The 13,973-nt window shown below is 32.8% G+C and overlaps 1 protein-coding gene across 3 annotated transcripts in view; it reads right to left on the bottom strand.

Annotated features, from left to right (window-relative positions):
- Positions 1-4,420: 4,420 nt before the first annotated feature.
- Positions 4,421-13,973, bottom strand: part of yellow-b (L-dopachrome tautomerase yellow-b) — a 45,904-nt gene continuing 36,351 nt past the window's right edge. For all 3 annotated transcript variants that reach the window (XM_075296272.1, XM_075296273.1, XM_075296274.1), the window contains one exon: positions 4,421-5,800. In XM_075296272.1, the coding sequence (XP_075152387.1) occupies positions 4,623-5,800 (1,178 nt within the window). In that variant the 3' untranslated portion in view covers positions 4,421-4,622. The remainder of the gene's footprint in view (positions 5,801-13,973) is intronic.

Genomic DNA, 13,973 nt, shown 5'->3' with positions numbered 1-13,973 from the left:
ATTTGCGACAGTCGATGGCCGTTTTCGAGTTGAGGAACACAGAGTCCAAGGATTTTATTGCAGGTTGACTGTCTGAGTATATATTAATTCCAATAGTGCTTGGAGCATTACTTCTCAGCCAATTCACCACTTCTCTTATTGCTAATATTTCAGCCTGAAAAACACTACAGTGATCAGGTAATCTTTTCGCTATTCGAAGTTCCAGATCTTTAGCATATACTCCGAAACCCACTTGGCCATCCAATTTGGAGCCATCAGTGTAGAAATCTATATATCTTTTATTCCCCGGGGTCCGTGTACACCACGCCTCACTGTTGGGAATTAGAGTCTCAAACTTTTTGTCGAAAAGTGGACTCGCCAAAGTGTAATCCACTACGTTAGGCACATCTAGCATTATTTTGATTACCGAACTGTGACCGTAACTTTTTTCCGACCACGGCGATAGCTCGCGCAACCGCACAGCCGTTGTTGCAGCTGACTGTTTGGCCAAAATGTCGAAAGGCAATAGATGCAGTATGACATTAAGGGAGTTTGTTCCTGTCTTGCTGACAGGACCTGAGATACACAAGCACGCCATACGCTGAACTTTGTCTAAACTTGTCGGCTGGTGAAGTGCCGGCCACCAGACTACAACACCATACAGCATCTTTGGTTTAAAGTTATTTTGGAATTAAGAAAATATTTTTCTACTTCGAAATATCCGTCATAATTTGGATTTTTAAAGTGGCATTTGTTTGTACGTGAATAGCTTTATTAATATACCTGAAAAAAAATCAACAAATGAGATCTGTATCCTAATTTTAATTTTATAGATCCTAGATTTAAAGCCAGATAGGTGGCAAAAAATTTTCTTTATTTTAAAGAACCCGCATCTTTGGCTTGGAATCAATACCAAAATCCTTAAAGAAAGGTCAACATTTTTGGATCCAAGTAAACTTTTGTTTTAAGTGTGGTGTACGCTTATTCAATACTTTAATTAAAAATAAGTATGTACTGCGCCGCAAGTTCAGCCAGGCTGAATCTAATCTAATAAAGGGTGTCATCGAATAAAAAACAAATTATTTGGGTTGTGGTAACAGTTGCCGATGGCCAAGAATTTTAAAACGACTTAACAATGTACGAGTATTCTAAATTATAAGTTAGTCCAGTTTTATTTAACATAGACTCTATGTCTATTTTAGATAAAGATTGGTAGAATTCTTGATGGTTTAGTACATTTTGCAATATAATCCTCTCCAACTAAGATGCACATACAGTTTCTATAGACAACATTTTCTATATAAATAAAATTTCGACAAGATTTTCTATAGTAATAAAATTTTGAAACCCTTTCCATAGAAATAAAATTTTAACAAAATTTTCTATAGAAATAAAATTTTGATAAAATTTTCTATAGAAATAAAATGTTGATAGAATTTTCCATAGAAATAAAATTTTGACAAAATTTTCTATATAAATAAAATGTTAACAAAATTTTCTATAGAAATAAAATTTTGACAACATTTTCTAAAGGAATAAAATTTTGACAACATTTTCTATAGAAATAAAATTTTGACAAAATTTTCTATATAAATAAAATTTTGACAAAAGTTTCTATAGAAATAAAATTTTCTATAGAAATAAAATGTTGACAAAATTTTCTATGGAAATAAAATTGTGACAAATTTTCTATAGATATAAAATTTTTAAAAAAGTTTCTATAGAAATAAAATTTTGACAAAATTTTCCATAGAAAAAAAAATGTTGGAAAAATTTTGTATAGAAATAAAATTTTGACAAAGTTTTCTATAGAAACAAAATTTTGACAAAATTTTCTATAGAAAAAAAATTTTCTATAGAAATAAAATTTTCTATAGAAACAAAATTTTCTATGGAAATAAAACTTTAATAAAACTATCTATAGAAATAAAATTTTTACAATATTTCCTATAGAAATAAAATGTTAACAAAATCTTCTATAGAAATAAAATGTTAACAAAATTTTCTATAGAAATAAGATTTTGACAGAATTTTCTATAGAAATAAAATATTGACAAAACTTTCCACAGAAATAAAATTTTGACAAAATTTTCTATAGAAAATTTTGAAAAAATGTTTCTATAGAAATAACATTTTGACGACATTTTCTACAAAAATGAAATTTTCTATACAAAAAATTTCTATAGAAATAAAATGTTAACAAAATTTTCTATAAAAATAAAATTTTAACAAAATTTTCTATACTAAAACATTTTTGACAAAATTTTCTATAGAAATAAAATTTTGACAAAATTTTCTATGCGAAAAACAAATTGTCAAAACTTTCCATAGAAATAAAATTTTGACAAAATTTTCTATAGAAAAAAAATTTTGACAAAATTTTGTTTAGAAATAAAATTTTGCAACATTTTCTATAGAAATAAAATTTTCATAAAGTTTTCTATAGAAACAAAATTTTGACAAAATTTTCTGTAGAAAAAAAAATTGACAACACTTTCCATAGAAATAAAATTTTGACAAAACTTTCTATTGAAACAAAATTTTCTATAAAAATAAAATTTTAAAAAAATTTTCTATAGAAATAAAATATTGACAAAATTTTCGAAGAATTGTTCCTATAGAAATAAAATTTTAACAAAATTTTCTATACTAAAACATTTTTGACAACATTTTCTATAGAAATGAAATTTTGACAACAATTTCTATAGAAATAAAATTTTGACAACATTTTCTATACAAAAAAAAAATTGACAAAATTTTCTGTAGGAAGAAAATTTTAACAAAATTTTCTATAGAAATAAAATTTTGACAAAATTTTCTATAGAAAGAAAATTTTGAAGAAATATTCCTATAGAAATAACATTTTGACGAAATTTTCTATAAAAATGAAATTTTGACGAAATTTTCTATCAAAATGAAATTTTGACAAAATTTTCTATACAAAAACATTGTTGACAAAATTTTCTATAGAAATAAAATTTTGACAAAATTGTCTATAGAAACAAAATTTTGGCAAAATTTTCTATAGAAATAAAATTTTGACAAAATTTTGTATAGAAATAAAATTTTGACAAAATTTTCTATAGAAATAAAATTTTGAAAAAATTTTCTATAGAAAAAAATTTTTGACAATTTGGTGTTATTACATTTGTTACATCTAAATATGAAGTTACCATCTTTATACCCTGCGCCACACTGTGGAACAGGGTATTATAAGTTAGTGCATATGTTTGTAACACCCAGAAGGAGACGAGATAGACACATGGTGTCTTTGGCAATAATGCTCTAGGTGGTTCCCTGAGTCGATATAACCATGTCCGTCTGTCTGTGAACACATTTTTGTGATCAAAGTCTAGCTCGCAGTTTAAGTCCAATCGACTTCAAATTTGGCACATGTTCCTGTTTTGGGTCAGAATAGAACCCTATTGATTTTGGAAGAAATCGGTTCAGATTTAGATATAGCTCCCATATATATCTTTCGCCCGATATGCACTTATATGGATCCAGAAGCCAGAGTTTTATCCCGATTTGCTTCACGAGGAGCACAATTGGTAGTATAGTCGAGTGTGCTAAATTTTATTGAAATCGGTTCAGATTTAGATATAGCTCCCATATATATCTTTCGGCCGATATTGACTAATATGGTCCTAGAAGCCAGAGTTTTGGCCCAATTTGGTTGAAATTTTGCACTAGAAGTACAATTAGTAGTGTAGTCATGTGTGCCAAATCTGATTGAAATCGGTTCAGATTTAGATATAGCTCCCATATATATCTTTCGCCCGATATGGACTAATATGGTTCTAGAAGCCAGAGGTTTGGCCCAATTTGGTTGAAATTTTGCACTAGGAGTACAACTAGTAGTGTAGTCAAGTGTGCCAAATTTGATTGAAATCGGTTCAGATTTAGATATATCTCCCATATATAGCTTTCGCCCGATTTACACTCATATGACCACAGGGGCCAATTTTTAACTCCGATTTAGTTGAAATTTTGCACAGGGAGTAGAATTAGCATTGTTGCTATGCATGGTTGAAATCGGTTCAGATTTAGATATAGCTCTCATATATATATGTTTTTCTGATTTCGACTAAAATGGTCAAAATACCAACATTTTCCTTGTAAAATCGCCACTGCTTAGTCGAAAAGTTGTAAAAATGACTCTAATTTCCCTAAACTTCTAATACATATATATCGAGCGATAAATCAAAAATAAACTTTTTCGAAGTTTCTTTAAAATTGCTTCAGAGTTAAATGGTTCCCATATTTTTTACTAACATTAGCCGACTTAAATTTTGAGTCTATAGATTTTGTAGAAGTCTATCAAATTCTGTCCAGATCGAGTGATATTTAAATGTACGTACTTGGGACAAACCTTTATATATAGCCCCCAACACATTTAACGGATGTGATATGGTATCGAAAATTTAGATCTACAAAGTGGTGCAGGGTATAATATAGTCGGCCCCGCCCGACTTTAGACTTTCGTTACTTGTTTTTATTTGTTTTTTTAAGAACATTTTATTTGTCATTGTTTTTAATTTTGAGAATTTTTTTCTTAAATATTTATATTTACACAATATTGTAAATTCTAAATTAAGGAATGAATAGTGAAAACTTAAAATAAGATGCAAATAGAGACAAGATCATCTCAAGAAATGCAAAAGCATGGCAAGTTTCAGCAGCAAGAAACCAGTAACTGTTGAATATGATCCTCCCGATGAATGGTCATGATGACTATGATCATGATTATGACCATGATGATCATGGTCATGATGATGATGATCATGATTATGTGTTTCCTCGGTCGATGATCGTCCTCCAATCATTTGATCATCCACATCCTTAGGTATCTCCGTCATTGGCACCACTCCCAATTCACAGGCAGTATTTTCAATGGCCTCCTTAACGGAAGCTGTGAAAATACGGAAATTTACGGAATTCGGAAATAGTTCACCGTAAATGAATTCTTGCAAACGATTGGAAAGCACCCACAAATTACGTTGACCATCAACTTTTACATCACTGGGGAAAAGCATATCCAATGGGTGCATATAGACACGACCTTGACTTTTAGGGGTATAATCACCACTTGTGGTCTTCCAACAGGCTACAGCATTTAAATTGGGTAATGTATAGAACATAACATCCGTTTCTTGATCCAAAAATGAAGCACCCGATTGTCCATTGGTACCACGAGATCCCAAAACATGGAATTCCTTATAGATCTGGCCCTCAGTAGCCAAAGTTTTATTGCGCAAAATTTTCGTATTAACCGAAAATTCCATGGTCGATGTCAATGGATGGAAGTAGAGAGTGGAGAAACCATCCATATGCATTTTACTCAGCGATAAACCATATAGACCATCATCCCATTGAAACGAATGACCGCCAATACTAAAGTTGCCAGACATTGGATCAGGATGGAAAAAGTGATGTTGTACCCGCCATGATTCCTCCTGTTTCCATGAGTACACAACCAAACCGGGATTGCCTAAATCACCAGCATAAGCATAGGTATTCTCACAATCACCATCCTCAATGGCTAAATTGGCGAAGAAAGAGTTCTCCTTTACTTGCTTCGCTGGAAAAATGTGGCGACGCAAAAGAGCATCATTGTGTAGATCATAGACCAAAAGTTGAGCTGGGCCGAAAATTTGTGTATCCTCTAGCACACCATCTAGACGTGAATCCAATACCCACAAACGACCACAACGATCGGCACGTATACGGAATGGTGATACCAATTCTGGATTAGTGTCATCCAAACTGTGAGCCTCCCAACTGGGATACGGTATAAGGGCGGGGGCTTTGGTGGATTTATCTGAAATGAAATAAAAATAAATGGATATTATTAAAATTTCGTGGAAAAAGGTTAAAATTAATTTCATTTTTGAAATACAGTGACAGTCGTTAGTGTTCTAGTTATGCACGGTTGAAATCGGTTCAGATTTAGATATAGCTCCCACATACATATTTTTCGCCCGATTTAGACCCATATTTTACACACAGGCCAAAGTTTCACTCTAATTTTCGTGAAATTTTGCACAGAGCGTCAAATTAGCAATCGTGCAATATGTGTCAAATTTGGTTCAAATCGATTCATATTTAGTTATAGCTTCAATAGATATCTTTCGCCCAATTTATATTCTGAAATTGGGTATGACACAGTGTTGCCAGGTTGGGGAGCAAGCAAGTATGCAATAGCATTATTTTCGTTATCATTTTCAAACGCTTCTGTTGAAAGGACATTTTTAATATTTGACCCAATTGAAAACAAATAAAACAAGTATATACAGCAGTAAGTTCGGACGGGCCGAATCTTAAATACCCACCACCATGAACCAAATATTAGGATTTCCTTTGAAATTTCAGGAGGGCTTGAGGACTTGAGGACACTTCCCGAAGATACATTTAAAGATTTCACCTATGAGGACTATATCAGATTCTGGATTTATAAGAACCATTTTTGTTTGAGTTTTAGAGGAATCATTAACATATCTTGTAAGTGTGCAAGAAAATTATAAAATAACGTCTTGATTTGAAATTTTAAATCTGTAGATTTTCACCCGAAAAATAAAATCTGGAAATTTTACATTGAGTTTCAAGCAATTTTCATGATCAGTGCGCCTTCTATACTCACAAGAAGTGAAATTGGTCTATATGGAGGCATTACCAAATGGACCGAAAAAAACTTAATCCGATACACGTTTTTGTGAGCCTTAAATACGAGAATATTTACAATTTCAGGCAAATCGGATAAAAACTACGGTTTCTAGAAACCTAAGGAGTTAAATCGTGAAATCGTTCTTATGGGGGCTATACTAAAATACCGACCGATACTAACCGTTTTCGGCACACCTCTTTATGGCCCAAAAATACCTCTAGATTTCCAATTTCAGGCAAATTGGATAAAAACTACGGTTTCTATAAGCCCAAGAAGTAAAATCGGGAGGTCGGGTTATATGGGGGCTATACCAAAACATGGACCGACACTCACCATTTTTGGCACACCCCTTCAAGGTCCCAAAATATCTCTAGATTTTCAATTTCGCGCAAATTGGATGAAAACTACGGTTTCTATAAGCGAAAGACCCCAAATGGGGAGGTCGGTTTATATGGGACTATACCAAACCATGGACCGACACTCACCATTTTTGGCACACCTCTTCAAGGTCCCAAAATATCTCTAGATTTTCAATTTCGCGCCAATTGGATGAAAACTACGGTTTCTATAAGCGAAAGACCCCAAATCGGGAGGTCGGTTTATATGGGGGCTATACCAAAACATAGCCCGATATAGCCCATCTTCGAACTTGACCTGCACGCAGACAAAAGACGATTCTGTGCCAAATTTCAGGACGATAGCTCCATTATTGAATGCTGTAGCGTGATTACAACAGACAGCCAGACAGACAGACAGACAGACGGACAGACGGACATGCTTATATCGTCTTAGAATTTCTCCTTGATCAAGAATATATATACTTTATATAGTCGGAAATCGATATTTCGATGCGTTACAAACGGAATGACAAACTTATTATACCCCGTCACCATTCTATGGTGGTGGGTATAAAAATTGTATTGCAACTTAACAGCTGAAAGCATTTTAAGAGTTAAATTTTCATTAAATTATTGGTCTTATAATTTCTCGCCTATAATAAATTTAATTTTTGTTTATTTGTTTTATTATTTATACTTTATAACCCATTTTTTATTATACCCTCCACCATAGGATGGGGGTATATTAACTTTGTCATTCCGTTTGTAACACATCGAAATATTGCTCTAAGACCCCATATATTCTGGGTCGGGGTGAAATTCTGAATCGATCTGAGCGCGTCCGTCCGTCTGTTGAAATCACGCTAACTTCCGAACGAAACAAGCTATCGACTTGAAACTTGGCACAAGTAGTTGTTATTGATGTAGGTCGGATGGTATTGCAAATGGGCCATATCGGTCCATTGTATAGCCCCCATATAAACGGACCCCAGATTTGGCTTGCGAATCCACTAAGAGAAGCAAATTTCATCTCCGATCCGGTTGAAATTTGGTATATGGTGTTGGTATATGGTCTCTAACACTCATACAAAAATTGGTCCATATCGGTCAATAATTATATATAGCCCCCATATAAACCGATCCCCCGATTTGGCTTGTTGAGCCTCAAAGAGAAGCAAATTTCATCCGATCCGGCTGAAATTTGGCACATGGTGTTGGTATATGGTCCTTAACATCCAAGCAAAAATTGGTCCACATCGGTCCATAATTATATATAGCCCCCATATAAACCCATCCGCAGATTTGGCTTGCGGAGCTTCAAAGAGAAGCAAATTTCATCCGATCCGGCTGAAATTTGGTATATGGTGTTAGCATATGTTCTCTAACAACCATGCAAACTTTGGTTCACATCGGTCAAAAATTATATATAGCCCCCATATAAACCGATCCCCAGATTTGGCGTGCAGAGGATTTAAGAGAAGCAAATTTCATCCGATCCGGCTGAAATTAGGTACATGGTGTTAGTATAGGTCTCTAACAACCATGTAAAAATTGGTCCATATTGGTCCATAATTATATATACCCCCCATATAAACCGATCCCCAGATTTGAACTCCGGAGCCTCTTGGAGGAGCAAAATTCATCCGATCCGGTTGAAATTTGCCAAAATTGGTCCATATCGGTCTATAGTTATATATAGCCGATCCCCAATCTCACAAAAATTGGTCCATATCGGTTCATAATCATGGTTGTCATTCGAGTCAAAAATAATCTAGCAAAATTTTATTCCTATAGAAAATTTTGTCAAAATTTTATTCCTATAGAAAATTTTGTCAAATTTTATTTCTATAGAAAATTTTGGCAAAATTTTATTTCTATAGAAAATGTTGTCAAAATTTTAATTCTATAGAGAATGTTGTCAAAATTTTAAATCTTTTGAAAATTTTGTCAAAATTTTATTTCTATAGAAAATTTTGTCAAAATGTTATTTCTTTTTTTTAAAAATATTTTTGAGTGTTGTTGACCTATTTTATGTTTATTCTGATTATTAATTTTGTTCGGCTTGAGGTCATAGAAACAATCGATTATTGATTTGTTTTAATATTTATTTCCAATATTTCGGTTAGTGCCACTAACCATCTTCTGGGATTTTGTATCTACATAAATTACAAAAATTAAATTACTTTTAATGTTCACAAATCACAATATTATTTTAGATATAATATATTGAAAATAACTAACGTGAGTTCGTGTGATGCTGTTCACAAGACAAACGTAAACAAAAGAGATAAATTTATACTAGGTACAGTGGCTCAAACGAAGAAATATTTGAAAGACAACAAGGATGTTTTAATATTAAGTGCGGATAAAGGTGGAAAAACTGTTGCTATGGACAGCAAAGAATACAAATCCAAAATGCATGCGATAATACACGACATGTGTAGTTACAAACGGTTAAAAATTGATCCAACATCGAAATTTCAAACCAAGAATAATAAATTAGTGGAAAAATTATATAAAGAAAACTTAATCAGCATCGAGGAAAAGAATAAATTGACGAGTAAAACTGCTATAGCCCCAAGGATTTACGGCCTTCCGAAGGTACACAAGGAAGGAACACCATTGAGACCAATTTGCTCATCGATCAATGCACCATCGTATAAGATGTGCAGATATATATCTAGTATCTTAAAGAACGTCACCAAAGATTCAAAATACAATGTAAAAGACGCGATTGACTTTAAAACGAAGATTAAGAATGTAAGGCTAACAGATGATGAAATCCTGATATCGTTTGATGTTGTATCACTGTTTCCCAGTATACCGGTAAACCTAGCCATTGCAATGATTGAGAAGAAATGGGACTTAATCAAAAATTATACAAAAATACCTCGTGATATTTTCAAGGAACTAGCACTATTTTGTATCAAAGACAGTAGGTACTTCAAATATGAAGATAAGACATATGAACAATTGAAAGGAATGCCAATGGGATCTCCAGCATCTCCAATAATTGCTGACATCATCATGGAAGAGCTACTAGACGTGTCCTTAAACAAGATACCGAAACCTCGAATTATAACAAAATATGTGGACGACATATTTGCGATAGTAAAGAAAACCGACGTGGAAAGTACTCTTGACGCATTAAACTCATTCCACAGTCAAATACAATTTACAATGGAGTTAGAGAAGGATAACAAGCTACCATATTTAGACTGTAACATATTGAGAGATGATAATTGTTTGAGGCTGAATTGGTATCAAAAACCAACAGCAACTGGACGACTAATAAATTATAATTCAAAACACAATAAAAGTATAATCCATATGACAGCAATCAATTTTATAGATCGAATCTTAAGGATAAGTGATGCAGAATTCCACAAGGAGAATGAAGTAAAGATAAGACAAATATTGACCACAAACGATTTTCCAAATAGAATAATAAGCAGACTAATAAATCGCGTTAAAAATAAAACACTTGACGAAAACATTAAAACTAAGACTATTGAAGAGCCGGACCATTATAAGGATAAGTCATACAAACCCATGACTTACGTTGAAGGATTCTCAGAGCGTTTTTTCAAATCGGACGTATATAACAAGGACAAGATTCAAATTGCTTCACGCACATCGAGAACAGTAAAGGAATTATTCAGCAACACAAAGTCAAAAATAAAGAATGAGGACAGGAGTAACATAGTGTACAAAATTAAATGTAATGGAGACAAGTCCAACATATGCCCAATGGCATATGTTGGCACTACAATGACCAAACTTAAGACAAGACTTTCGTCGCATAAATCAGACCTTAAAGCTGTAGACAAATCAGTAGAGCAAAAAACAGCACTTGCAGCTCACTGTGCAACAACAGGACACAAGCCCAACTTCACAGACGTCGAGATACTTGCTCAAGAGAATAATCATAGGCGTAGATACACTCTTGAGATGCTTAATATAATAGATCTCTCTCCTGACAAGAGAATGAATTTCAAAAAAGACACGGAAGAATGCGCGAGAATGTATCGACACATCATAAACAAGCATCGACACAAACGAAGCTTAGTGTACGGTGGCTTGCAGAACGAACAGCATCACACGAACTCACGTTAGTTATTTTCAATATATTATATCTAAAATAATATTGTGATTTGTGAACATTAAAAGTAATTTAATTTTTGTAATTTATGTAGATACAAAATCCCAGAAGATGGTTAGTGGCACTAACCGAAATATTGGAAATAAATATTAAAACAAATCAATAATCGATTGTTTCTATGACCTCAAGCCGAACAAAATTAATAATCAGAATAAATGTTATTTCTATAGAAAATTTTGTTAAAATCGTATTTCTATAGAAAATTTTGTCCAAATTTTACTTCTAAAAATGTTATCAAAATTTTATTTCTATAGAAAATTTTGTCAAACTTAATTATATACGTATTTACCTAAGTAACTCGATTGTGGATGACAGTATTCAGTAGAAGTTTCTACGGAATCCATGGTGGAGGGTACATAAGCTTCGGCCTGGCCGAACTTACGGCCGTATATACTTGTTTTTCTTAAGATTTAGGGGGACGAATCAAAAATCACCTGGCAAGACTGACATGACATTTTAGGTTTATGTACCAAATTTTGTTAAAATCGGTTCAAGTTTAGCATTAGTTCCCATATATATCTTACGCCCGATTTACTCATATGCAGAGAATGAAGCCGCTGAGTGGCGCTTCCGACCAATTTTTGCTAGTTGACGCCGAATATGTCAACTACAAATTATCCGCCAATTAATAAAAAATATCGATTTATATCTAAAAAAAAATTATTAATAAATGTTGTAATTTTTGCCAAAATTTTATCAAGTTGCTATAATAATTTTGCAAATATACGGCTTAGAAATTTTGACTGATATATAAATTTTAATTTACGATTGGTTGTACAACTAATCTCATATTCATTCGGATAACTTCAAATTGATTTTATAATGGATAATTGTTTGCCGCGGAATAGACAAATTTACGTCGCCGCCGGATGCAAAAATTTAGTGTCAGCCGCCGCCGACAAAAATTGGTCGGCTTCTTTCTCTGCTCATATGACAACTCAGATACCCTTTGGAAGATTAAATAAAATGTTAGTCATATTTGCAAAGGTCAGATGTTTCATTTTACCCACAACAAGGAGCTAATAACAATAAAAAGGAAATCGCCCTCTTAAATAAAAAAAAAATATGATTTTATTTTTTCAAATATCACAACTAAACCAAAAGCCATAATGTAAACATTCCCAAAGGTTTCAGTGTCACTATACCCATTTCAATCCTCAAATTGCAAATTATCACTTCAATAAACACTTCACAAGTAAATGCGATTTTTAGCAAATTTTTCAATAAAAAGGTGATTGGTCTTTAAATTGTTTAAGCAATTAAATCCAGATGTCTTGCCAGCCGAACGAACCGAAGGACAGACATATGGATACCCAGGTAGCCAAATGTGAATTGTATTGACTTGTATTTGCATGGTCAATTGAAAAAGTAAAGATTTTGAAAATCAATTTGCAAAGTTTAGAAAATTAATGCTTTTGTAAATATTTCACAGACATTGATGTGACAAATAGCATTCATTATTTAATTGCAATTAATTATCGATGAATTTCGATATACAGTATTTTTGAGTAGTTGCATGTATAAAAATTTTTACATTTTACACATGTCAATTAATATTCATATATCAGAGAGCATTGTAATAGTTTCTTTTTTTTTAATTGATATTTCTATATTCTAGACCACTAGTTGTGATCAGGGTAATATAATGTGTTAATAATGTAAAACCGATATCTACCAAGATTCTAATTTTTTTATAGGTGTTTGTGATGTGCTAAAACTACAAAAAAAGATTGAGTATTTTACAATTTTGTCGAGATTTAGAATTTTTCTACTTTGGTATTTTATAAAAGACGTAAAAATAATTATATTTCTATGTTTCAAATTTGGACCATTGTTTTGTTTTTCTTCTAAAAAAAAATGTTCCTATATCTCTTAAAAATTACCCTTTACTGATGCCAAGATTTAAGCCAATAGCGGTAGTTTGCGTGATTTCAACAGACGGACATCGGACATCACTACGACCCAAAATATATACATTATGGGGTCTGAGACCGATATTTCGTTGCATTACGAACGGAATAATGATGCTAGTATACCCGCCATCCTATGATGGAGAGTATGAAGAATCCTAGTGTAATTTTTATTCTAAACTGAAAAACAGCATAAAAATGTTGTCTTTACACTAATGGTTTTGGTATTGATTCTAATGGTTTTGGTATTGATTGATTGAAAGAAGGGGTGAATTCATATAAGGATAGATTTAAGACACAATTTTCTTTAAAATTTAAATATCGCGTACTTGATACTAGGTTAGGTTAGGTTAGGTGGCAGCCTGATATTTCAGGCTCACTTAGACTATTCAGTCCATTGTGATACCACATTGGTGAACTTCTCTCTTATCACTGAGTGCTGCCCGATTCCATGTTAAGCGTTCCACATTGCAGTGAAACCACTTAGAGAAGCTTTGAAACCCTCAGAAATGTCACCAACATTACTGAGGTGGGATAATCGCTGAAAAACTTTTTGGTGTTCGGTCGAAGCTAGAATCGAACCCACGACCTTGTGTATGCAAGGCGGGCATGCTAACCATTGCACCACGGTGGCTCCTTGATACTAGGAAACAAATTTCAATTTAATGGTTTTTTCTGCTTTTTTCCTCATGTACATGTGAACGAATACTTAAATTTGTAATCTTATACTCAACTTTAAGTAGAAATAATGATATGTTTCAAGTAAAAATTGTCTTTAAAACAAAGTATATCAGTTCTAAGTTTGATTTCATTATTGAATACAAACTGTGTTTCCAGTATTGGGTATTTTTTGGGATATTTTTTCATAGGAGGGGACAAATTTTTGAGTTGGGGACTTTGTAGATATTTTGTAGGGAAAT

The sequence above is a fragment of the Haematobia irritans genome, chromosome 2, assembly GCF_050003625.1.
Source record: "Haematobia irritans isolate KBUSLIRL chromosome 2, ASM5000362v1, whole genome shotgun sequence".
In the NCBI taxonomy this organism is placed as follows: Eukaryota; Metazoa; Arthropoda; class Insecta; order Diptera; family Muscidae; genus Haematobia; species Haematobia irritans.
This window is presented reverse-complemented; position numbering and strand designations above follow the sequence as displayed.